At 36.0% G+C, this 25,801-nt stretch overlaps 1 protein-coding gene across 1 annotated transcript; it reads left to right on the top strand.

Moving 5' to 3' along the window:
- Window positions 1–1,071: 1,071 nt before the first annotated feature.
- PI15 (peptidase inhibitor 15) lies at window positions 1,072–23,985 on the top strand (the record flags this gene model as incomplete). The annotated part of the gene is made up of 5 exons (XM_082675154.1): window positions 1,072–1,344; window positions 19,279–19,397; window positions 20,267–20,399; window positions 20,521–20,636; window positions 23,850–23,985. 5 exons carry the CDS (start codon window positions 1,072–1,074, stop codon window positions 23,983–23,985), a joined length of 777 nt encoding a protein of 258 aa, XP_082531280.1.
- Window positions 23,986–25,801: the final 1,816 nt, after the last annotated feature.

Genomic DNA, 25,801 nt, shown 5'->3' with positions numbered 1-25,801 from the left:
TGCTTGTTACTCAACCTTCTGTGTTTTCAAAAACTCACAGTCCCTTTTTTTTTTCTCCTTTTTTTGTATGGGAACCAGGAACTAGAAGGCATTAAATGAGGAAAATTAACCAGTCACAGAAAAGGTGGAAGCTCAGAGCAAAAAGGGTTTGTCTTTTATGGTTTGTACTTTGTAAGCTGTGGGTGTGACTCAATTTCCTCACCACCCACATAAAAAGGTTGCCACCCAATCACTGTTTTTTCTATCCAAAACCCCTCCCCTTTGATTTTGGCTAAGAGAGACCCTAAGAAAGACTGCCCTTTCTGGACGTTGCAGACTGTGACATATAAAAGCTGTTAGCTGCTCCTGTAGCCAGCAGCACTCAAACCTTGCAGAGTTTTGCTCTGAGAGTTTGTAATAAGACACACTCCTCTTACAAGAGTTCATGCTACAACCTAGCAAAGAACTTTAAATTTTTGGAAGAATACTATATTCATTTTGGCATTGTGCAGAGGTAAGCTATTTAGCTCAACAAGTTTATTTTGCATGCATTGCTTTTAAAGTAGCTCACATTTTTATTTTTTTAGAAATGAGATTGGATTATTATAACTTTTTTTTTCTATCTGTTCTATTACTTGGTGTCCATATATGTCTGGGGGACATTATCAGCACATTCTCTGTTATTACCTGTGATGCATTTTTCCTTTTCACTCTCAAGATGAATTTCAATTCCTAAAGATTTCCCTCTGAAAATAAATATGCAGTAATGCATTCTGTGGCTCAGGCGTTTGGGGTAAATGGCTCACATTCATTTTAGGGTTAGTAGCCATGCTGTTTATTTTTCTCTAGCTATAGGAAGTTCCTCTTAGGGGACTGCTTCATAACACCAAGTAAAATGTATAGAGACCACTACAGGTTGTCTTCTAGGCTTGAGTTCAGCATTTGCTTGGATTTTTTGAAGAAAGTCAAGTCAAGCGATGATTTTGTAAATTCATACCCTCTGGCCCTATTTTTTTTTTCCTTTCATAGACCCTAACTCTACCTTTCTGCTTTAAGGCAAACTCTGTGGCCTCTCCCTCTCCACCTCTCAAAATGATAGCAATCTCTGCCATCAGCAGTGCACTCCTGCTCTCCCTTCTCTGTGAAGCAAGTGCCGTCATCTTACTCAATTCCACTGACTCATCCCCGCCAACCAATAATTTCACTGATATTGAAGCAGCTCTAAAAGCACAACTAGATTCTGCGGACATCCCCAAAGCCAGGCGGAAGCGCTACATTTCGCAGAATGACATGATCGCCATTCTTGATTATCATAACCAAGTTCGGGGCAAAGTGTTCCCACCAGCAGCAAACATGGAATATATGGTAAGAGAACCTTGTTTTCTTTGAATTCTGAGTGAGGACGCTTTACTTAAATTGTACATTAGGAGAATCTAAAGAATTCATATGTTAAGGGATATGGGGTTTTTTACACCTTTTAACTTAAGGAATGTTCTTAAGTGCCTGGTAAACTTAAGTACTGTTCCATCATATAATTAAAAGGGAGGAAAGGGATCTAATATTTTTGTGTGAGTTCCATAACCATTAATGAATCAGGTCTTATATAAGAAAGAGGTAAAGAGTGGGGTGTGATGACTGATCACATTTGGAAGGTCCACTTAAAAAAAAAATTCACATGGAACTTTTTCTGTGCTTTGTTTATCTAATAGTCATATTTATCAGCTAAAATATTTTTTGAAAATGATTTTTTTAAATTATAGGTTTCATGTGCATGAATTATTCTCTGGATAGGTATCTCTTCCCTTTCTTGGACAAAGCTCTTCCTGACACTAATCTATTTGTATTCTCAGAGAACATGCTGACTTTTTCCTTCTTGTGATTTAATGCTTTGTCGTTCAGATAACAGTGAAGTCAGCACATTTGCACACTGTTCCAACTTGCCATGAACACATTCTTTGCTCTCTCTTAAAAATAAAAAATAGGCTCTCTGTGTTTAAATCATTTTACTTGGAAAGTTTTTTTAAAAAGTTGGTATTAAAAGGATAGATGTCTTTTTAAAGTTTCTTTGTTTTTGGTTTTGAATTTATACAAGGTTATGGTTTAACTTCCAGCACCTTCCAAGAGCACAGCTTGGAGCCTGTTTAAGGCAATGAAGACCACCAGTATGGTATTTCTAAGTTGGGGTGGGTATGGCAGTACCATTAACAACACTCTGTAAGTGCTGACCTAAAATTTGGGGGTTTCTGTCAGATTCTAAATGTATCTATTTTATTTAAATAAGCTTTTAAAGTTTGACTAATTGTAGAAATTAGTGTCACAGAAAAATACAGACTTGCCAAATGTAAGAGAGTCATGGTTCATAGAAGTACAATTTAGACTCTATGAAAATGCATTTTTCTAGGATTTTTAAATGAAAGTGGAAAAGAAGATGTCATCAGTCCTGGTGTATGAGGGGCAATATAGTCTCATGATTAAGAATATGTAGTCTGGAATCTAAATGTTTGGGTTCAAACCCCAGTCCTGGAATATAAGCTGAGTGAATTCATTAACCTAATTGTGTTTTATTTTCATCATCTCTAATATGAGGATAAAGGTAGTATCTGCCATATGGGGTTGTTATGAGGAATGAATGTATGGAGTTGAGAACTAGAACAATTAGACCAGAGCCTACAGAAAAATAATGTTCAATAAACATTAGTTTTTATGGGTTTCTGTGAGCTTACTGTGAAAGTGCCCAGTGAAAACCTGTTCAAGATCTAAAAATAGGAACAATTACTCACATTGAACAGGTGTTTCTAGAAGGTGATGCCCAGGTATAGAAAGGAGAGGAACAAACATGTTTTCAAACATCATGCATTATGAGAGAAATATGCATAAGATTCTATGTGAGCTCAAAAAGGTATGCTATCCAGACTGCAGGTTTAGGGAATACTTTCTGGCGGCAATCACATAGCTATGCAGACTAAGGTAAGGATCAAGACAAATGAACCGGCTTTGGAGAGGACTTCATGTGGGGTGAAATCCTAACTCTGCTGTGTACTTTGTGGCCTTGTGCAAGTTACTTAATATGCATAAGACTCTACTTCCTTCTCTGTGAAATGGGAACAATAATTTATATGATAACCAATCAATATATAATGCAATTTATTATTTCAATAATATTGAGGGAAGAGGGATCATCATGAATAATATGTGGGGTACAACACAGTAGAAATATATTTTAAAAAGCCACATTTTTCTAGTTATACTTTTCCCCACTGATCAAGAATTAATTCATTCCACATGCATTTATTAAATTGTTTCTATGTGCCAAGGACTTGGCTAATTGTTTCCACAGATGATCTCATTTGATAGCTCAGTCTCCCTGTGAGGTTAAGATTTCGATCCTCATTTTACCAATGAAATCACTTAGACACAAAGAAGTTAATGACTAGGTGAAGGTGGTTTGGATAATGAATGGTATCATTGGAATTAGAGTTAAGGTCTGTGTAATTTCAAAGCCTATGCTTGTATTGGGGAGCATCTTTTCATTCTCTAGACCGAGCAAATACTACATTGGGGGAAACTGCTGGAGATGTCAGGATATCACTGTTTCCTTCTTTGCAATGCCAGCTGAAATCATATAGTTTTCATATTCTATTTGTCATTCCTTTCTTATTATTTGCTTTTCAAATATGGGAGCTACTACATAATAATTTATTTTGTAAGAACCAGATACAGTGCTTGTTATATAGTAAATGCTTTATAAATCCTTCTTCACTTAGTAAAGTTAACGAGAAACAGTAGTCAGAATATTAAGCTCTATAAAGTAACACTGTCTCAAATTATCATGTAAATACTGCATACACTTCATCACACATGTATCTATTCACTTAATATTTATGGAGCATTTACTATATGTTAGGTACTATTCTAAGCACCTAGGATAAATTCATGAATAAAATAGACAGTCCTTGGCCTCCTGGGTGGGCAATCAGGCAATAAACAAGATAAATAAATTACATAGTATGTTAGAAGGTGATAAGGTTATGAAGAAAAATAAAGCAGGTTGAGGCTGGGACATTTAATAGTGTGGTCAGAGAAGGGCTCCCTGAGATGTCCTGGAGGAAGGTGAGGCAGTAAGCCACACTGACAGATGAGGGAAGACCATTCCAGACAGAGGGAAGAGAGTGGGCAAACTCCCTGAGGTGGGGGGAGAGGAACAGATTACTTCAGTTAGAAAAATGTGCTCAATTTAGTGAAATCCTGTCTCTGTGAGTAAATTGACTAACTGAAATAATTCATTGGATCCCTCATGCAGACTCAGAGAAACTTTGAGAGAAATAAAATCTAACAGGTCAGAGCAGGAATGTCAGTGACTTTAACCTCCAGGCCAGGTGAAAAATACAGATCTCAGTTGAACAATGTTACTTTTATTTTAATTTGTTTAACATTGCTTTGGACTGTGAACAATTCGAAAGTGAGTTCAATTCCTAACTTCAAATATGGACCTCAAAAGCTTAGGACACTTACCTCAGTATGGCTACCAGCCCTGTGTTCAAACTGTCCCCATCAGTGGGTGATATCACTATGGGAGCCTCATAGAAAATGGTCTTCAGCTCAGGGCTCTTTCTATTTTTTTTTTTTAATTAATTTTTATTGGAGTACGGTTGCTTTACAATGTTGTGTTAGCCTCCACTGCACAACAAAATGAAGCAGCCATGCACATACAGATATCCCCTCCCTTTTGGACTTCCTTCCCATTTAGGTCACCACAGTGCATTAGGTAGAGTTCCCTGTGCTATATGGTATGTTCCCATCAGTTGTCTATTTTATACATAGTATCAATAATATATATGTATCAATCCCAGTCTCCCAATTCCTCCCACCCCACCCCTTTCCCCCTTGGTATCAGGGCTGTTTCTAATTGCATCAGCCTGATTTGCAATCCCCTTCATTCACAACTTTACTCTCTGAGCCTCTTCCCATGCCATTTCCTCACCTTCTAATGTCTCCTCCTTAACTTATTCCAATATTTATAATCCTACCCTTCAAGTTTTATGTAAGAATGTTGTGTCCTTCACTGATGTTTCTTACATTCACAGTCATATTTGATTTCTCCTTCTTTTGAACCACTGTAGCCTATTATGTTTATCACACTGCTCTTATTAAAATCAGACTCAATTTACAGTTATTTGTATATTTCTTGCAATCTTCCTAATTTTAAGCTTTCAGAGTGCTCAGTCTATGTTTATTCACCTTTGTATAACTATTTTCTTGGGAAATTTCTTGTGTATAGACAGTAATCAACCATTATTTGGTGAATTTGAAATCCCTATGAATTGTTACATGTTTATAACTTGAATCAATTTTGATATTATTTATATTTAAAGTTCGCTTATCATTTATAATAACATTTTATCCTGTGCACCTAAAATATGAAAGAAGTTTTTCAAAGTTCTAAAAAGCAAAAAGCCCCTTAAAATTAAATGATTTTATCCTCTTTAAGTACTTGGTTATGCTAGTGTATGCTTGAGTAAATTAAGTGGACACAATTTGAACACTAGAGTGTTGACATTCATATTTTAGTGTATAATATCTTCTTTGGGTATACCGGCCATGATTTTCCAAACACTGTATCCTTTCAAAAAATAATAATATAGATAGAGCTTAAGATATGCAAGTCAAACTCTTGGCTTCTGTTCTACGATTAGTTTTTTGACAAATTTCCATAGCTCCTTGAACACCAGCTGTTTTTCATTCTTCCTAAGGGCAACTTAAACCGTGACTCTAAACCACAGACCACACTAGTTTCTTAGAATAAGAATCTTTCCCTAAAAGAATGAAATTACAAGACTCATACATGGAGTAAAATTTGTAAGATATTTCTTGAATTTAAGGCAATTGAATAAATTAATTTAAAAAATTTGAAGTCCTTCTGTAAGAGGATGAGATCCAAAGATAACAGAAATCTTTGTATTTAAACTGTAAACAAAACAGGAAAAACAAGCAGGAAAAAAAAAACCTTAGGCACATAATTCAGTATAAGACGCTGCTGTGTAAGACTGATGTAATAAAAGAGTACAGACCAAAATACCATGGAGAAATAAAAGAAAGAAGAGGTAATCTCTAGTTGGCAAAATCATGGAAGGCTGCTTAGAGGAAGGGTATATGAGATAGATGCTCAGGAAAGGGTAGGATTGGATGTTATAGTAGGTAAAGCAATGAATGAACAAAATCGCCAGGAGAGAAAAAGCATAACACATTCGCCATGTTTTCAAGGATTTTGAGAAAAGATTGAGGATCACTTAATACAAGAGCCATTAGGGAGGCCACGGAGGTTTTAGAGCAGGGTCATAGGTGCATATGAGAAAGATGGCACTATCAATTGATGGAGTTTAGATTGGCTGTGAAGGTGACCCAAGAGGTGGCAACCACTGAATCAGCAGGGCCTTTTTTTTTTTTTTTTTTTTTGCCATACGCGGGCCTCTCCCTGTTGTGGCCTCTCCTGTTGCGGAGCACAGGTTCAGCGGCCACGGCTCACGGGCCCAGCCGCTCCGCGGCATGTGGGATCTTCCCGGACCGGGGCATGAACCCGCGTCCCCTGCATCGGCAGGTGGACTCTCAACCACTGTGCCACCAGGGAAGCCCAACAGGGCCATTCTTTTAGTCAAAGGTGAGGAGGAACTGGACACCTATACCTACCACAGTGACAGGTATGAACAGTTAATGGAAGTATTTCATGAGAACACATGGTAGCCATCTTCATAAATGGTAGAGAATGATGGAAAGACAGGTAGGGGACAGCGTGAAGATAATGATAGATATGAACTGAACAGCTTAAAAGTGAAAAAAAAATGTGTAATGTAATTTCAAGAAGCCAAAATAGCTGTATTGATAATATGCCCTATTTCATTTGTTTGGTGCCTGCAAATATTATTTGCAGAGCTAAGGGAATCAGTCTCCTATACTCTTCTGGAAAAGAGAAAAATACTAGTTACCAAGTCACAGCAGGTAGTAAAGTTACAGAAAGCATGACTCAAATGAATGAATGGAGAATAGATTAATCCGTCCTCAGAAATAGCCAGTAAAGTATTTGCCTACAGTAATTTATGTCTTGAGAATAAGGAAAAATTTGGATTTTGTTTATTTGGGCTTTGTGTGTAAGAGAATGTAGATAATGTAAAAGACGGTTTTTTTTAAATTATTCATAGTTGACAAAACACTTGTGATGTCTATCCTTATCGTTGTTTTAAATGAAACCATATACTGGACCAGATGGCACCTTTCCTCTCATTTGGGAAGGATAACTCAATTTTCTTCTTATGAGAAATTTGATGTGTCTAACTTAAATTTTTTCAATGAATGCTTTTATGACCACTAGAAAGCCTCCTGAGAACATTGCCAGCCAGCAGGGAACTGAGAAAGATTGCTGACAGGAAGGCATTTCTCCAGCTCATTTGGAACTCCACATTCCTGTTCTCCTACATGTAGAACCTTTTAAGTGTCTTGGCTTCAAATGGAGATTGGGCACATTTTGTATGAATTTTCTTCCAAGGTGCATGTTGCGTAGTATTAGTTACTTAGTATTGCTTATATATGAATGTTTAGCTCTCCACTTATGGAGCCAGCTGAAAGTAAGGACATTTTGTTTATGATTGTTTTGAGTACAGGCTCTAAGATGTGCAAATGTAAAAACATTAACATGATATGATTCAGAACCTCACCATCAGTTGGTAGAAGGAAGAGCTTTGAATCATACATAGGCTACATATATATCGACCATATTTCCTAGTATTCAACACTGCTTTTTTGTTGGCAAATTATATTTGACCATATGCAATGGTACAGAAAATTTTATTATATTCCTGCTGACTATTTATAGAACCTAGCATCATATCTGTCCCACAGAGAACACTCAGTAACAATCTATGGAACAACTGAATGAAGTCTTTTAACCTTTGCTGGGCATTCCATGTAAAGAGCACATGGCTATGGTGCTCAGGTGGGCAGGGGTCACTCAGTATTCAATCACTCATTCCACAGTATTTATTCCTGTGCCTGGCATTGTGCTGAGGGGTTCAGTAGGGAGCAAAAAGACATTTCTTGATAGGAAGTACTGTGAATGGACGAGTAAGTGGGCAAAGCAGTGAGCTGTGTGCTAAAGTAGAATAAATACAGGTGCTTTGGGATCACATGGGGCATATCTGGCCCAGACTTGGACTGGGGGTAGAGACGCAAGGAAGGCTTCCAAAAGGAAATGATTTCAGATATTAAATATGAAAAATAAATAAAAGTTATACAGGCAGGAGTTGGAAAGAGGCAATATGTGGTAGGTGGGGAAGGGTGTTTTGGGAAGGTGCATGGTACCTTGAAGGCATAGATGAAATTCAGTGTGGCTTGGATGTAGAGGATAAAAGAAAAAGTGATGTTTGATGAGGCTGGGAAGGCAAGCAGAAACTTGTTTGAGTTTTATTCTAAGATTAAGGGAAGTGGTTGAAGGTTTTAAGTTGTGTAATTAATTTGCCTTCAGAAGGGTCATTCTGGCTACAGGTTGAGAAAGGGATTGGAGACAGGCAGAAGCAATGGCACAGTCAAGAGACTGTTATAATAGCCTGGGCGAGAGATAATTGAAGCCTCGATGACATTTAAGGACATAGGGATGTGACAAAATGAATTTGGGGATCAAATCAGTATGTGTAAGTGATTTATATGAAGAAGTGGCATAAGGATTTATATGATGGAGAAGCCAAGGAGGATGCCTCCATCTTTGACTAGGACAATTGGGCTTCCCTGAGTTGGAGAACACAAAATAAAGTGCAGGTTTCTGGTAGTCATTAAGTAGCTGAAGGTTTATCATCCAGGGTACACATCTACAGAGGTTGAAAAAAGTAGCTAGTGTGTGGGAGGGAACATTCTTCCAATACAAAGAATTTTGGTTGGGAATATGCTTTGGTAATCAGAATGGACCACTTTACATAATGGGGGTAGGGTAGTGTCATGGAGACAGCATGGATGCATGATTTTATGTCTGGGAATCTACTCAAGAATTTTTGCAAGAAAGTTTCATGTATCTTTTAAGAATATATATATATTTTTTTTTTAGAATCAGTGCTGAGACTTAAGTCAACCTGACTCCAAATCTATTTCAGGGGCCTAGATAGCACCAGGTCCATCTAGTCTTCTGACATACTCAGGATAAGGTTTTTCTGGAAACTAATCAAAGGACTTCAGAAAAATCGAAGTTGACTAGTCTGGCTGGTGTCCTGAATTTAGTATATCTGAAAACCATTTAATAGTCAGTCAATGGCCATTAAATGGTTATGAACTTGAGATGTTTAATTGTCTATGAGAATTTCTGAAGAATGGCTTGGAAAGAAGGCAGGGAAGATAAAGACTAACAGCTTAAAATGGTCAAGAGAAATGTTTGGCATAAAATACATCATGGACTGAGGTTTGGAGGGGTATGATTTGAATGTTCCCAGTCTATGTTACCCATAGAGTCTAAAATCAGGTACCAAGCATTTTTTTGACACAAATATGGAAGAATGCCGCCAAAGTTGTGTGTTTAGACTAAACTTCATGACTCTTAAAATTTCACATCACATACTCCAAACTGAAACAGTCCAGGAATGTTGCTTAAGGGCACAATATTTTTTTACCCTACAAAGTGCATCAAATTCACATTTCATAATTTCATTAAATATGAACATTCTACCAAATCTGTCTCTGCATTCCAGTGAGATCATGTTTTCAGCAAGCAGTAGGTAGGCGGAAAGGCATTTGAATTCTTCTAAGTGGGCAACAGCAAGGTACGGGGTTTGCATGTGTCTCACAAGATAGTTTAACAATCAAGAAGTCAGTTTTTAGCTGATTGTAACACTGAGTTGGTGAAAAAAATTAACCACACATGAAAATGTCTTCCTGGCATATAACTACAGTATTAAATGATAGCTGGTGGGTATTAATTTCCCGGGAAAGGAGGACTGTTGCTAGAATCCATCAACAAATGGTCTTTAAATTTAAAGATAAAACATATGTTAAAGAGGGATTTAAGGAGGGGAATGAATAGGTTTTAAAACTTCTGAAATGTTCTCTAATTTTTATCTTCCACTGTCTGATGTTATGTTGCCAAGAAGCAAGGTCCTTGTTATCTATACACAGTTCTGTTTCTGATTAGTTTGTTGCTTCAGGGTTTATGTTTTCACTTTCTCTGATTGCCTGCTAAGTTGAGATTAAAGCTTGATGTGTCTCAAACTTCAGGCTGCCAGATAAGGTGATCAAAAGTGCACCTCTCATTACCTCTCACTTTAGGCATCTTTCTAGTTCACAGACACCACCACTCTTCCAGTGCCTGATCTTCCAATAATAATAGCGTTTACCATTCTGTACACCCTGCCGTGCTAGAGCTGTGCTAAATTCTCTTCAATCACTATCTTGCCTAACCTTCACAACAGTCTCGTGAGATGGGGACAGTTTTCCTCATTTAGAGACAGGAAATTTGAAGTTTGGAGAGCGTAAGTTGCTTCCCCCAGGTCCCAGAGTAAGTAAATCAAAATGATGAGAAAGCAGTTCTGTATGACAACAGAGCCCATGCTTTGAAAGACTACCATACACACTCCCCTCCATGAGTTCATCTCCTGCTCTTGAGCCCGCTCCACATGCATTTTTATCTGAGGACATCGCTGAATATTAGAAAGTGTTTCTTCATATGGAATCAAATCTTGCTTCCTGTACTCTTTCTAACCTTGGCAACCACATAGGAAAACTCTGTATTATGATAGTGTTTCAAGCCTTTGAAGCCTGTGAGCATCTATGCCTTAAACCTTTGTCCCCCAGTCTCCCAGCTCTTTCTAAGCCTCCAGCCCTTTTGTGTGAAATACCTGTACACACCACCTCTTGCAACCAGAGTATGGCCAGCATAAGGAAGGTGGCACGAAGATATTTGCTTTCTGAAAATCTTGGAAAAGGTAAGAAGTTGTGCCATTAAGGGAATGGAAAATCAAGTCCCTCCCCACCCCCCATGCTACCTCTTACATTACACATACACACAGGAATAAATTCACTATTTATTTGGTAGTGCGTTAATTGCCTGTCTCTTTCCTAAACTGTAAAGCAGAGTCCATGTCAGTCTTGCTGACTGTTGAATTCCCAGTACCCAATACTGTGCAGCCCTCCCAATAAGTAGCCAATTACTAGCTGCCTAGATTAACGAATTATCTAGGATTCTATTGGTTGATCTGGAAATTTGCATTTCTTGCATTTTCCACTGTTGATAACAAAACAGCAGATAAGTTTGGTGTAAGGAGATTTGGGGTCAAGACAGTTCCAGGGTCACTCTTTCTTGCCACCATCCTTGTGTATTAAGATCACACATCTACATAAGCGTAATGGTGACAATGATACCTCCCATCAGAGTTCATAAACTGTAGGCCCATTAACCATTCCAATTAGTAGTCATGTTTAATTTGCTCTGCAAGTGTTGAACTGCAGAGAATTTTACATTTAAAAGGCTATTTGGCAACATGTAGAAGTGGATACATTTCACATATACATCAGGATTTCTAGATTATCCTGAAAAGTTTTAAGGTTTAGAGACATTGTGCCCACTTCCTACTTGTCAGCAATTGTTTAAAAAGGAAGAGCCTCTTTGGGTGGGGAAAAATTCACTCATTTCCAAGTCTCTCTCTCTCTCTCTCTCTCTCTCTCTCTCTCTCTCTCTCTCTCTCTTTTTCATATAACTGTCCGGATGTCAAGCAGCAGTTGCATTTTGTCATCTTACACCCAATACTCATTTTCATTACTAGACCAACCCCCAACCCAATCAGTTGAGTTTGATTATATTTAAATAGCACTTTGGTATCTTCAAAGCACTTGACTGAGGTATAGATTGAGCCATGCATAGATTAAAGCACTGAAATTTTTTTTTCCTTTATTTCCTAATCACCAATCCTGTTTAAATAATCTTACCTCAAATTCTGAATATTTTTCTTTTATCCATGCCTTCCTTAATTTATATATTAAGGCTTTATATGTAGGAAACACTCCCTCAGGAAGGAGTCTTTTTCAATAATCCAGATAACAAATGATGGTGGCTTCACTCAAGGTGGTGGTAATAATAGTGATGATCAGTGGGTATATTCTGGATACACAGGATTTTAATGGCAGGATCGACAAGATTTGCTGATAGAGCATATAAAGATTATTAAGCAAAGAAAGAGTAAAGATGGCTATGGACTCTCTGGCTTGAGCAACTACAAAAGCAATTGGTAAACTTTTTCTGTAAAGGACCAGATGGTAAATACGTTTAGCTCTGCAGACCTTGTGGTCCGTGCTGCCACTGTAACACAGAAACAGCTATAGATAACATATAAGTAGGCAATGGGATAGATCTGGTGACCCCTGAACCAGAAGAAAAAGGGTAATGTCATCCACTGATGGGAGGAAGACTGTAGGAGTAGCTGGTTAGAGGGTAGGGAGTGGCAGTAGGGTTGTGAATACTGGAACTCAATTTTGGACTTGTTAAGTAGAGGTTTAAAGTGGATAGGCGGATAAATCAGTCTGGAATTCAGTGGAGAGGTCTACAGATATAATTTGGAAGAGTACCACCAGCTTATAAATAGTATTTCAATGTGTGAGACTGGATGTGGTTACCTAGGCAGTGAATTGATGAAACAGAAGAGAGAGAGAGGGAGAGAGAGAGACAGACAGACAGAGAGACAGACAGAGACATGGCTTCAGCCCTGGGAACCCTCCAGCATGCACAGGTTAGGGAGATGAGGAAGAATCAGCAAACATATGGAGGAAAACAAGGCAGCAGCCAGAGAAAAACAAGGCAAGGGTGGGGTCATGAAACCAGGGGGTGGAAGTGGGTCCAGGAGGAGCAAGTGGTCAGGCATTCTAAAAGCTGCTAATAGAACAAAAAACATGGTGACCAGGAAATGACCATTTATGATATGGATGTGAGCAATTTGGGTAGAGTGGAGGTAGCGGGGGGAACCTGCCTGGGGTGGGCTCAAGAGTAGAAGAAGAAAAACTGAAAATTCTCTGTTAAGACAACACTCAAATTTCATTGTAAAAGGAAGAAGAGGAATGGTGCATTGGAAGACGAAGATGAAAAGGGGTCAAGAGAAGTCCTTTTGTGTTTGTTTTTAAGAATTTTATGCTGCTGGCAATGATCCAGTTCAGAATACCTCTAAAAAAAAGTATACTTTTACACCTTTTTTTTATAGAAATTTACCTTTCCCACCTACATAAAAGGTAGCACTCATCTTACCTGAGGAAAGTCTTCACTATTTTCATTTAAACATTTAAAAAATGCTTAGGACCCCACGTTGATACTTTGTGGTATAATGTGGTCCCATATTTATGGTCATTTTTGAGGCTTGAGGGAATTTTTTTTAAATCAAGTTCCTTAGCTAGTTCTTTTTAAAAGTATAATTGGTTTAATATCATTTAATTAATCCAATTAGTGCCCCCAATTTCCCATGGGAAATCCTTTTCTCTTCCTGTGCCGCACCCCCCCCCCAGTCTTACCAAGGCCCATTCTTCCCTCCTGTCTGGTTTAACACTGGGTCATATATTCAGCTCTCAGTTTCCTTTATTGGCACTTCACAAGCATTTCCACCGAAAGGGAATAAACCCCAATTTCAAAACAAAACCACAACCATGCCCATGAAGTGTTTTTTAAAAGCTTCTGGCAGCCCTCAGGGAAAATAATTTTGTCATCACTTAATATCTTTTTAATGGCTCTTTCTCACTTCCATAAGTCAGCACTGCTTTCCCAATCTAACCCAGAAAAAGAACAAAGAGCCCCAGCTGAGTTATTTTTAAAAGCCAAAAACTTGTCTATCTAAACTGCCTTTACTTTTTATCTAAATATATGAGAAATGACCACATGTCAGTCCAAGAAAATAAGTGTCTATACGACATGCCATACTGTTTCCAATGTCATTGCTATCAGAGTATCCATGACAATAACCAATTTAGAAATGTCTTCAAAAACTCAGTGTGATAATTTTATTTTTTAGTATTTTATGTCTTTGAAGATGGTTTCCACGTGCAGAACAGATTTTTTAAGAGGTCATTTTCAAATTTAATATTTCTTGTTCTCCTCTAATTTAGCTTCATTTACATATATTTTTGTTCTATTCAGAAATCTAGCAAGTTTTGGCAATCACATTTGTTTAATGTTTGTTACTACTTACAAATCTAATTAATTTAAATTTTAAGCTGCATTTATAGATTTAACATATTTGACCTTTAGTACTTCAACTGGCTTATTGAAAATAATTTCCATATATTTAAATGTCTTAAAAGTCTAAGTAACACAGTGACTCTTAAGTTCTAAATTTTGCAATACTGTTTAAAAATTGTAACAAGATTTTCTTAAAATTTTTAACTTAAAACCACAAATATAAATAATTATTGATATATTTTATGTTGAAATTACAAGGCTAACGTATTGCTTTAATAACCTGTTGCCAGATTCTCTGAACCACTATAAATATTAATAACATCAAATATGTACAGGTTCGTTACCTAGAAATATTTATCCTTTTTAACACCTTATATTTAATTCTTTCAAACACATCTACCTTTAATTCTTATGTTTGGAATTAAAAGATGTTACCCACTTGAAAAAAAACAGTATGTCATATCAAACAATGTTGGGGATATATTCTCAAGTAATTTTCAGGGTTGCCTTTCAGTTGGTCTACATTTCTTATTGTCCGGAGATAGTGACTGGGGTTTAAGAAGGCAGTTTTGGATGTCCCGGTGCCCACTGTGTTGTGGGTAACAAAACTTAAGGAAATGGCTGATAAAACAACCTCATCTTTGGGCTGGATCATATCACTCTCTAATTCTTCAATTTACGGAAGTCAGTGATTTTCTCCCATGCTGAGACATTCTTTGACTCAATTTTGTATTCCTTTGGCTTAACCTCTGAAGATCTCTGGACTTGAGGTCTTTTCATTCTTTTCATATGCCTCCTATCTCTTGGAGCCACACTCTTCTAGCTATTGAAATGACATCAGTTTGAATTCTGGATGCTTCTCATGGCTTAATCAGACTATGTGGTTTCCACAGACAAGGTGCTAAATTTGTTGATAAGCAGAGTAGTTCATGGTAAACATTTTAGTCCAGAGCTAAATCAATCAGTTTACAAGCTGACCAACTAAATGGCTCGTAACAGCAAAGAATGGAAGAAAATCCTGTGGCGCAATAGGGCACGTATATAGGCTTCTGTGCGCTCTGACACCGTTTTAAGCCATCTTCACTTTGTGAGTTATCTAATCATATCTAACTCCTACTAGCTCCTGTAAATGTTTTTTTGTCACCATGCATCATTTTCTTAATTTTTGCCTAATTTTTAGAAGGCATGATATTTTAAGTGTTCACAACTCAGTTACCTGTGAAAGTATTTTATCCATTTAGAGGGACAAGAACTAGAAATACAGAATTTGAGGCTAGCTGCATAAAAGCTGAATAAATATAAGGTGTTTAGCTTTTCTAACAAATGATCATAATATGTTGCATATTTGCTAGTCATTCCATAGAACGTTAAGTAAGTACACACCTGTGACCTTTTTTCTTTTGCTGTATTTGTAGGGTATGATACTAAACTTATTTCAAATAAATATCACAGGTGTTCAGCAAAATTCAGCAGATAGATTATCCACTAAGCATCCAGAAATGTATATATTAGTCAAATGTTTAGGTGATTACAACTTCATTCCCTAAATTTGTATAAGTTGTTAGAATTCTTTCACATGGTTAAACTGGCAACATTCATCACAATTTAGAGCTTCTGGATAAGAAAGAAGCTATCCTTATTTGCTGTTTTCAACCCTGAAAGACCTCTCATCATATTAATAGATTTAAATACCACTGTGGATTAAAGGGATACATCACTCACCCATATTCTCCTGGGAGTTGTAACCAGTGGAGAAAGACGGAGACAGCAAATACAGTAGATACGCAATTCGTAAATTTCAGAGCAGGATCTTCCCCTCTTTACAGGATGGGTGTGAGTCCTGCCTGGGGACAAACAGGCAAGAAAGAGCACAGGACTTTCTGACTTCTTCTGCAGTAGGCATCAGAGAGACAGTTGGTATGTGTCCCATGGGAAGGCAAAATGATCCCACTCTCTGTGTGGGACCTGGCCAGTGCTGCCAGGGTCTCCAGCATCTTCCTTCAGGGACAGGCAGAAATCCCTCCCATCAGTTTCCTAAAAGCAAACATGGAGAAATGAAAAAAAGTGGTCATCTCTCCTCCCTCACAACTATCATCTCAAAAATTTTAATTATGATATCTGTACATAGAAACACCTAAAAACGTAGGCATCGGTAATGCTAAATACAGGGTCTTCCTATCAAAATCCTTTATAATAATTTAAAAATGGTGCTCATGTAAGATATTTTTCAGGCATGAACTCTTTGGTTTATCTCTTTGACATACACAATACGTTTTAAGTATATGAGTAAGCATATAGAATTATATATGCTAAGTTACCTTAAATTTGTTAACTGCCTTAAATATTTTAAATTATTTTGTGAAGAATCTAGGTTTCCTCTTTCTGTGGTATGGAAAAGGCTAGAACTGAACATGTCATAGGTCAATATAACAGATCTTCCTGATTCTGATGCTGGAGTTACTCAGGGATACTAAATCATGAAATGCTGAAGAGGAAAGGGACCCTAGAGATGAGTTAACTGGGAGACAGAATAATTGACATGTCCTCAGTCACAGATGATCTTAGCAGTAGGCTTAGGGTTAGAATACAAGATATTTTATTTTCTTTTTCAGTATTATTTGTGCCATGCAGTGCTGATATTTCAGAACAAGACTATAAGAAAGACTGTTTTTAGAAAGATTATATAAAAACACAGAAAAGCCGTGTTTTTAGCAGTTACTGTTCTGAGTGCACACCACTTCAATATGTTAATAATATTTAGATGTATTTTTTTCCCAAAGTGACTACAATTAGCTCAGAGACATAATTTGTTGATGCTATTCCGTCTAAAATTCATTTGTGATCTAATGGTAATATTTTGCATTTTGGTGAACTGAAATCCATATTTCATTAAAAATATCAGAAGAATAAATACCAGATGAATCCATTATTAGCCAAACAAAATGCTTTTAAAAGTTAATTTCAGTTCTAGAATACTATGATTTTCATTGCAAATTTAGTTTGGTTCACTGATATTTCTGCACAGAATTTTTACAAACAAAAGGAGAGGTTTGAAGTAATAATTCATAAAACATATCAAATGATTATTTTACAGAGCTATGTGTGAAGGAATAATACAAAGTATTTTTTATAACTGTAAAAAAGCATGATATCAATTCAAAGGAGAAGACAAGTATATAAAGAGACACTAACTTTTAAAATATTATAGAATGAGTATTTTCCATTTATATACTGTATTTAACACTGATTATTTACTTATTAAAAGGGTATTATGTAATGTTTTGCCACATTTAATTAATCCACAAAATGGGCACATTATATTCTGGATAATTAAGGAAAGTGTATTATATTATAGCTTTTTGAATGATCTTTCTTTTTACACAGACAGTGGAGATATGGCCACTGTCACCACAGAATTACTCCAGATCCTTTCTTGATAATTCTGATTTCATGTAATTTTGTGAGTGAATTTATTTTAATGTAATTCTAGATAGATTTATGTAAGATGACTTTGTTTTTCTAATTTAAGACAACTTCTAAGTGGCTAACAAATCTTTTTTCAGGGTGGGTGCCATGGTCTTCTAGGGTAAAAATGTCTCTGAAGGGTTCATCAATTTTTTTTCCTATTTTATTTCAAAGTCACTAAATTAATTTCCTTTCACTTAAATACACTGTTACATTAAGTAAATCTATGTTTCTAGCTCATAACAATTAAAAGTTCTAATATTATTATTACTATCAAATATTCAAATGATATAAAATATCATTTATATATTATAATTTAATATAGTTTGACACTTAAAAGTTGGAATAAATGCAAATCAAAACCACAGTGAGACATCATCTCACACCTGTTAGAATGACTATTGTCAAAAAGTCAAGAAATAACAAGTGTTGGTGAGGATCTGGGGAAAAGGGAACCTTGGGCACTGTTGGTGGGAATGTAAATTGGTGCAGCCACTATGGAAAACAGTATAGAGTGTCCTCAAAAAATTAAAACAGAACTACCATATGATATAGCAATTCCACTTCTGGGTATTAGTCTGGAAACTAAAATACTAACTCAAAAAGATAACTTCACCCCAATGTTCATAACAGCACTATTTACAATAGCCAAGATATGGAAGCAGCCTAATTGTCCGTCAACAAATAAGTAGATAAATGGAATATTATTCAGCCATAATAAACAAGGAAATCTTGCCATTTGTGACAACATGCATGGAACTTAAGGGCATTATGGTAAGTGAAATAAGTCAGAAAGAGACAAATAACTTATGATCTCATATGTACGTGGAATCTAAAAACAACAACAAAAACAATACTGAACTCAGAGATCTAGAGAGCAGATAGGTGGCTGCCAGAGGTTGGGGGGTGGGGTGTGTGAAATATGTGAAGGTGGTTAAAAGGTACAGACTTTCAGTTATAAAATAAATCCTGAGGATGTAATATACAGCATGGTGACTGTAGTTAATAATACTGTATTGTACATTTGGGTGCTGCTAAGAGAATACATCTTAAAAGTTCTCTTCACAAGAAAAGAAATTTGTAACTGTGTGTGGTGACGGATGTTAACTAGACTTATTGTGGTGATCATTTCACAATATATATGTACATAAAAATCATTAAGTTGTACACCTGAAACTAATAATGTTATATATCAATTATATCTCAATTAAAAAGTTGGACTATGAGACATTGTTAATTTTGGTACATTGATTTGAATAAATTTGATCTCATTAATTTTTAAGATATATCAATAGCATGGCTCCTTTTTGCTGTGAATAAACTCCAGGGAAATCAATTGACTTTGGTGGATTCAAACTTCAGTGGTCAGTATGAGGTATCTCCAAGTTACATCTGGATACGATATTTTTGTTAACCTATCCTTTACCAAAATTTATGTCTGGACTTTGGGTCTAGATGGCCCTGTAAAAACAATAAAGATTTTTGAGGAATAACAATATTGCACTGTAGAACTTTGAATAACAATGGTCTAAATTTGCTTTCTTCTAGTCAGGAAGCAGAATTGAAAGAAGTTTAGGAAATAGTAGTGCCATTTCTTTTCTCTTTTTGTTTGTTACTAGCAAACCCAGTAAAGCTGAAGGTTTTTTTCACTTTCACAGGTCTGGGATGAAAATCTTGCAAAATCTGCAGAGGCTTGGGCAGCTACTTGCATTTGGGACCATGGGCCTTCTTACTTATTGAGATTTTTGGGTCAAAATCTATCTGTACGAACTGGAAGGTAGGAAGTAGTTTCACTGATACTGTTTATCCATGCAACTTTATTGCTTATGGACTCCAAGGGTTAGTGACACCAATTTCAAGTAATATCTGCAAGAGGGCTCACTATGTGTCAGGCACTGATGCTTGGCCTATGACTGTTTTAGATGTCTTCAAGGATTATTTAATTTTTTAAAAGGGCCTAGAAAAACCAGTTTTCCCTTTCACCCTTGGAACACCCTCCCTTAGCCTGTATTCTACCCTTATCTCACAGAATCTTTGAAAGGATCAGGCTGTATCCTGTATCCTATCTCTTCTACTTCAGAAAAATCCCTTCATGGTGGCGGAAGCCATTATTGTGTATGCAACCTTCCCATGTTTGCATATACCTGTATCTGTGTGTGTTGTACAAATTCAATATATTTACACATATATGTATATATAAATAGGCACACGTATGTATATGCAAGTATATGCAACAATGGATAAAGCTGTTCCCAGTAATAGGATAATTTTTCTACCACTGTGGAATGTCATCATCCAATATTCCAAAGACTCATTCTCTTCCACATAGGGGAGGAAAATCAGGTGGTAAAACAAGATAAAGATGATAATTCCTGAAAGATTTGCATTTCTCTTTTTGAAACAACCAGACACATACTTAGACAAATACAGGATCACTTGCTCCAGTCCTGGGCATTTTCATGTTTGGCTCTACTTGGAGGAATAGAGGATTCTACTAGGTGATGATGGTAATTGTGAGGGGTGGGTATGTTCTTGATTTATCATGAATAATCTGCAAAAGGACCAATTAACTTATAATTTAAGGTGAGTCCACTATATATTGCCACTACTGTACTCTAAGTTCTCATTGTGTTTCTTGATATCTAGATATCGCTCTATTCTCCAGTTGGTCAAGCCATGGTATGATGAAGTGAAAGATTATGCTTTTCCGTATCCCCAGGATTGCAATCCCAGATGTCCTATGAGATGTTTTGGCCCCATGTGCACACATTATACACAGGTTATTTTAATTGTTTTGTTCATTTTTGATTCATACTTTTAAAAAATGCTCTTACTATTTTGGTGAACATGAATTTTCTTCGCTCCAACTTCAATAACAGTATATCGATTTACTTTCTCAGATGGTTTGGGCCACTTCCAATCGAATAGGATGTGCAATTCATACTTGTCAAAACATGAATGTTTGGGGAGCTGTATGGCGCCGTGCAGTTTATTTGGTATGCAACTATGCCCCAAAGTAAGTATCCAGTTGGATTCTACTTCTTGGAATCTTTAATGATGTTAAATATCTTCAGTCTGATAGATACTTTTAACAGGTAAATAATATGAGTAAGACTTAACTAACAAGCACTAATCCTCAAATCTTCCATCTTCTTGTATATCTGAAAAGTTATAAGCTGAAAGGTTTCTTTTCACAAGGATTCTAGATTAAAATTGCAGGCAAGACTATTTGTGATTTGGAGAGTCACTAAATTCTCCTTACCATCTTTCTTTAGGCATGGTAATTATAAAATAAACATACGCTTTTAGGTTTTTGATAGCTATATAAAAGGCATCAGGAAAGGATCTTCTAGGGAATTTATCAACACCACAGTATTCTCATCAATCAGTACTAGAATGTTGGCTTAGCTTTTTCACTAGGAAAGCAAAACAAGCCCTTCTTCTTTCTTTTAAGAGTAAAATTACAATCACAGTTTACTTTTTCCATAGATGGTTAAGGAGGCATTCAGAATCAGAAGGGAAAATTTAAATGCTATGACTTCTTTTTAATGAAAGCTTTGCCATGATTTCAATTTCAGTACAAAAAATATTCAGTAATTTCTTCTTACGGCATACATAAAAAGGTATTGTGAAAATTGATCAAAGATTATAAAATAGGCTCACATTTATGAACATTCTTTATAGTATGAGGATAAATAAGCATTTGTTAACATCTGATAAAATGCCTTTTTGATAACAATGACTCTTCGGATAAAATGTTCCAGTATTTATACATGAGTCTGTTCTCATTTGGAATAAATACTAAAATGTACAAAGGATTTATGACACTCCTGGTGTCTTCCAAAGTAAGTCCCAAACAAAGATTTTCTCCAGCTTTGCCAGTATGGGGAGGGAATGAGAAAATGTTTCACAAATAACTGCATTACTCATTTATATGGTAGTATGCCAGTGGCAGTGTTTTTGCAAAGTTAGAAAAATAGCAATTTTCCCGATGGTCCCCTCTCCACAGTTATTAGAATAGTAAGATTTGGAAAGTAAAATGTGGCTGCATTATGATAAGCATTAAAACTGCATTTGTTTGATATTTTCAGTTTTATACTGTATATTTTCCTATTAAGACTTTAACCCTTCTTTCTGACATAAATAGGCCAAGTAGTACTCAAATAGTGAAAGAGGTTTTTTTATAACATTCATTTAACTATTCTGTTTTTGGCCAATGACTGGAATTTTGTAATACTATTGATGAGATGTCTGATTGTTTTATAAGTCTGAGAGTTTAAGATATTGTGTTAGTATGCTATATTTGCTGTGATAGAGAACCATTCTTTTGAAACCTAGGCAATGAAGAAAGTTTTAAAATCCTGACTGATAGTTGACTATGTTTCTTCCAATCCCAATATGAATTTATCTCAAGTATAACTGTTTTTCAGGGGCAAAATAAAACAGAGAAGGAAAGGGGTTTGGGGGGGGAGACAGAGACAGAGACAGAGATAGAGAGAGAGAGAGAGAAAAATGAGAGAATGAGAATGAATTGAATTAGATGAAATAGAATAAAAATTAGAAGGAAAAATAATATAAGTTTATCAACTGACTGATCTAATACTGAATACAATTATCTTCCATTCGTATAAAAGTTTGTAATATAATATATAATAATTTTTATATAATTAAATTGTATTTCTAAGTTAACATTACCAAAAATATGTGCTGTGTAATTTCTAAAAGCTATGTAGAATAAGTTGAAAAATATGAAATTAAAATACCACAGGCTGGGTTCATATATTTTTATAGGTTTGGGTAAAGATATAGAGGGAAATAAGATTATGAATATAGAATGGGAGAGATTAGGATAAAGGAGTGAGCTGCACTCTTGAGGGATGGACCTCCTTGAATGTTCATAAGCAAACATTTACATTACCAAAATTATGCTTGAGGAAGCTTCTCTGGAAGGCAGAGTGTAGAATAAGCTAGATAGAGGTGGGCAGCCTTGTAATCTCATCTCATTTTGTAATATGAATAATCAGCATATTTTTCATTTTACAGACAACTTTTCCTTTACAGATATTTTATAGATAAAAACGTGACTTTTCAACTGACTGAATAAGGATATGTTCATGTCTGGTAGATGCACTGTATGAGTCACCTGCTTGGTCTTATTTAGGTTTCAAAGATGAGACCCACTTGTTTCATATTTTAGCCTTTACACTGTTGTCTTATCTTCAACCTTGACTTTTTACTATCTACAACCAAATTTTCTCCTGACCATTCAATTTCCTTCACATCACTGGCTGTATAGTACTGTAGTTACTAATCACCATGCTACTGAGAATACATTCATTGCCTCCTTCCTCACAGCTAAAAGAGCTTAATAACATAAGGCATTGTGGCTGTTTTTAACTATCCTAAATGATGAATTTGGTGTACCACTATAATCATGGCCATAATTACAGATGAAGAAAAATATTGATAACACATAATAATTCAGTTAAATAGGTTCAGCATTATCAAAAAACTAATAGTATTACTAAAAATTATAACTATGAGTTTACATATGGGAAAATGTTTTGGAATCACCTTTAATGGCTGCTTCTGTGAGCCATTATTCTCTTACTGAGTTTTCCGTTATCTCATCTTATGAATACTGAGAATCTAAACTATTTTTTCAACTTGAGGAAGAAATCCTTTGAACACTTAAAACCTATTTTTTATGCTTGTAACAACTTCTTGCTCATTTCACCGTTTCTAAGCATCCCAGAATTACGTGTATATATCTTTATATATATAATGGACATGGATATATCTATATCTGTATATACTTTACTATCTTTATAATAATATTAGCATGAGTTTTTTAAGAAGTAAGTTTAAGTGGACACAGCCCATGTGCTCTAGAAGGCTGCTGCAGGAACGAGGCAGCTGTGGTGAGTGGATAGAGCATCAAGCCTGGTGTCGGATGACTAATAATGTCACCATGCATTGTAGTGCCTCACTTCTTATCTGTAAATTAACATAATATTAATTTACTCAGAAAGAAAACATTTTAAAAGTAAGATATACAGAACAAGTTACTGTAGAAATAAGAAATGGTTATAACTTTTAGTGCTTTTCTAAAACGACAGACTTCTAAAAATATCATCACATGTCAACACGTGATCTTGTGCTTAAGGACAATCAGATTTTAAAGAATGGGCAAGTAGCACTAATGCTCTCTTTTTCTTTTTTTTTCAAGGGGCAACTGGATTGGAGAAGCACCATATAAAGTAGGGGTACCATGTTCAGCTTGCCCTCCCAGTTACGGGGGGTCTTGTACTGACAATCTTTGTTTTGCAGGAGTAACGTCAAACTACCTATACTGGTTTAAATAAGCTTGTCTTTTCCTCCAGGAAATATAATGGTTTCTGGGAATCATAGGCATATATATATATTGAGTTTTGCACATATTATACATATTTTATCATAATCTTGTTTTCCTCTTATTATTCATTGTATAAATTAGTGTTTGTCTATTATGTTTGTTTAATCCTTGGAGGTAAACAAAGCATCCATTTCTGTTTTCTGACCTCTAAGCCTAAATTAAAATATTGTGTATGTAGTATTGACATAGTTGATGCATCCAATTCCAAAACTTGTTTTCCAAAGGAATTATGTTCTTAAGGAATAGAATATATATTTGGCCTATAATGTATGTGTGTGTATATACGCACACATAGCTGATATAACACATAGATGATAATAATATGATTTTGTAGTTAACTTGAGGGAAATTTTTAAAAATCCTATTCTAAAATGTATGTGAGGTGGTGGGCCATCTTCAGCACCCACTTCTATAGTGCCCCAAAAGTGATAATTTGCAAAATAACACTCAGTAATATCTGGATATAATAATTTAATTAAGCAACCACAGATTTCATTCTGGAGATATTTTATCTTACTTGGGTTCACCAAAAGATACTCTTGACTTATGTAAGTTTCAAATCATGCCTTTTGCTTAATCTCTTTTATTGAATCTTGTGTTGAGTGGTTACGATGGGCAAGGCACTCTGATAGTTATGTTCTGATCATGCAAAGATAATATGATTCCTGACTTCAAGAAGCTCACAAAAATATTCAGGAAATAATGCCACCTAATTATATTGCTGTAAAATTATTATTTTTTAACAGATTTATTTTCCATGTAATTTTGAGGAAGTGAGTGCAACAATGTTCACATGTAGGTGGAATAGGTGATAGGCCACACTGTGTAATATGTAAGGCTTCTGATTAGCATGAAAATGTAGCTATAGCGTCTGGAACTAAATGAGGCAGGGAAAAATTAACAACTGCCTAGGGATTACTGGGTGAGAGTAAATAGTTGTGATTTTGGAAGGCAGAAAGCAAGACCTAAGTAAACTGAGAAGGTCCAAGAGAAATGAGCTTCAGGTATGAAAAGTCACAGGTAAGAAAAGTCGCAGAAATAGGGTTACTGCACACACACACACACACACACACACACACACACACACACACACAGGTGGAGAGCTTCTGAAGGGCATATATTGAAGGTCTAGTGTAACTTGAAGCCTTTCAGCAGGAGGTGAGGGATGTCAGAAAGAAACACTGTAGGTGTCAAGGATACCTCCAGCTCTCCATTGCTTTGCCCATCCTTACTTGGTGAGAATCAATCTAATCACCATGGTCCTTGAGCATCATGTGCAAGTTCCCATGTGCACACCACAGACAGTTATGATTTTGTTAAAGGGGCCTCTTCAGATGATTTTCTAAGGACTAATTACTAAATTTTATTCCCATATCTAAGTAGAAGAATAATTTTCAGTTCTCCATTAAGTTTGGTGGAAATCAAATCAAAGTCACTATGAAAATTTCACTCATGTGACTTTGAAAATGCTTATTTCCAAATCAGGGAATCACTTTCAGAGAGGAGAATTCAACACATGGGTCAAGACACTTAACACATTACATTTCAAGTGTGCATGCATTTGTGTGTGTGTGTGTGTGTGTATATTTCAGGTTATGCAATGCTTCAACAGGATCACAGAATAAGTAAACACGGTTAGTTCCAGAGTACAAATAACAGAAGAAAACTACTTGTTTAAAACTCCCTACACGTTTGCAATTTCTTAGGGTAGATGCGCTGAAAGGTGAGGTAGTTAATTAAATCCAATGGTGGAAACATCCACCATC

This window comes from Grampus griseus (genome assembly GCF_964374135.1).
Source record: "Grampus griseus genome assembly, chromosome: 17".
Lineage (NCBI taxonomy): Eukaryota > Metazoa > Chordata > Mammalia > Artiodactyla > Delphinidae > Grampus > Grampus griseus.
The sequence above is the reverse complement of the archived record's forward strand: the minus strand, read 5'-3'. Positions and strand labels throughout refer to the sequence as shown.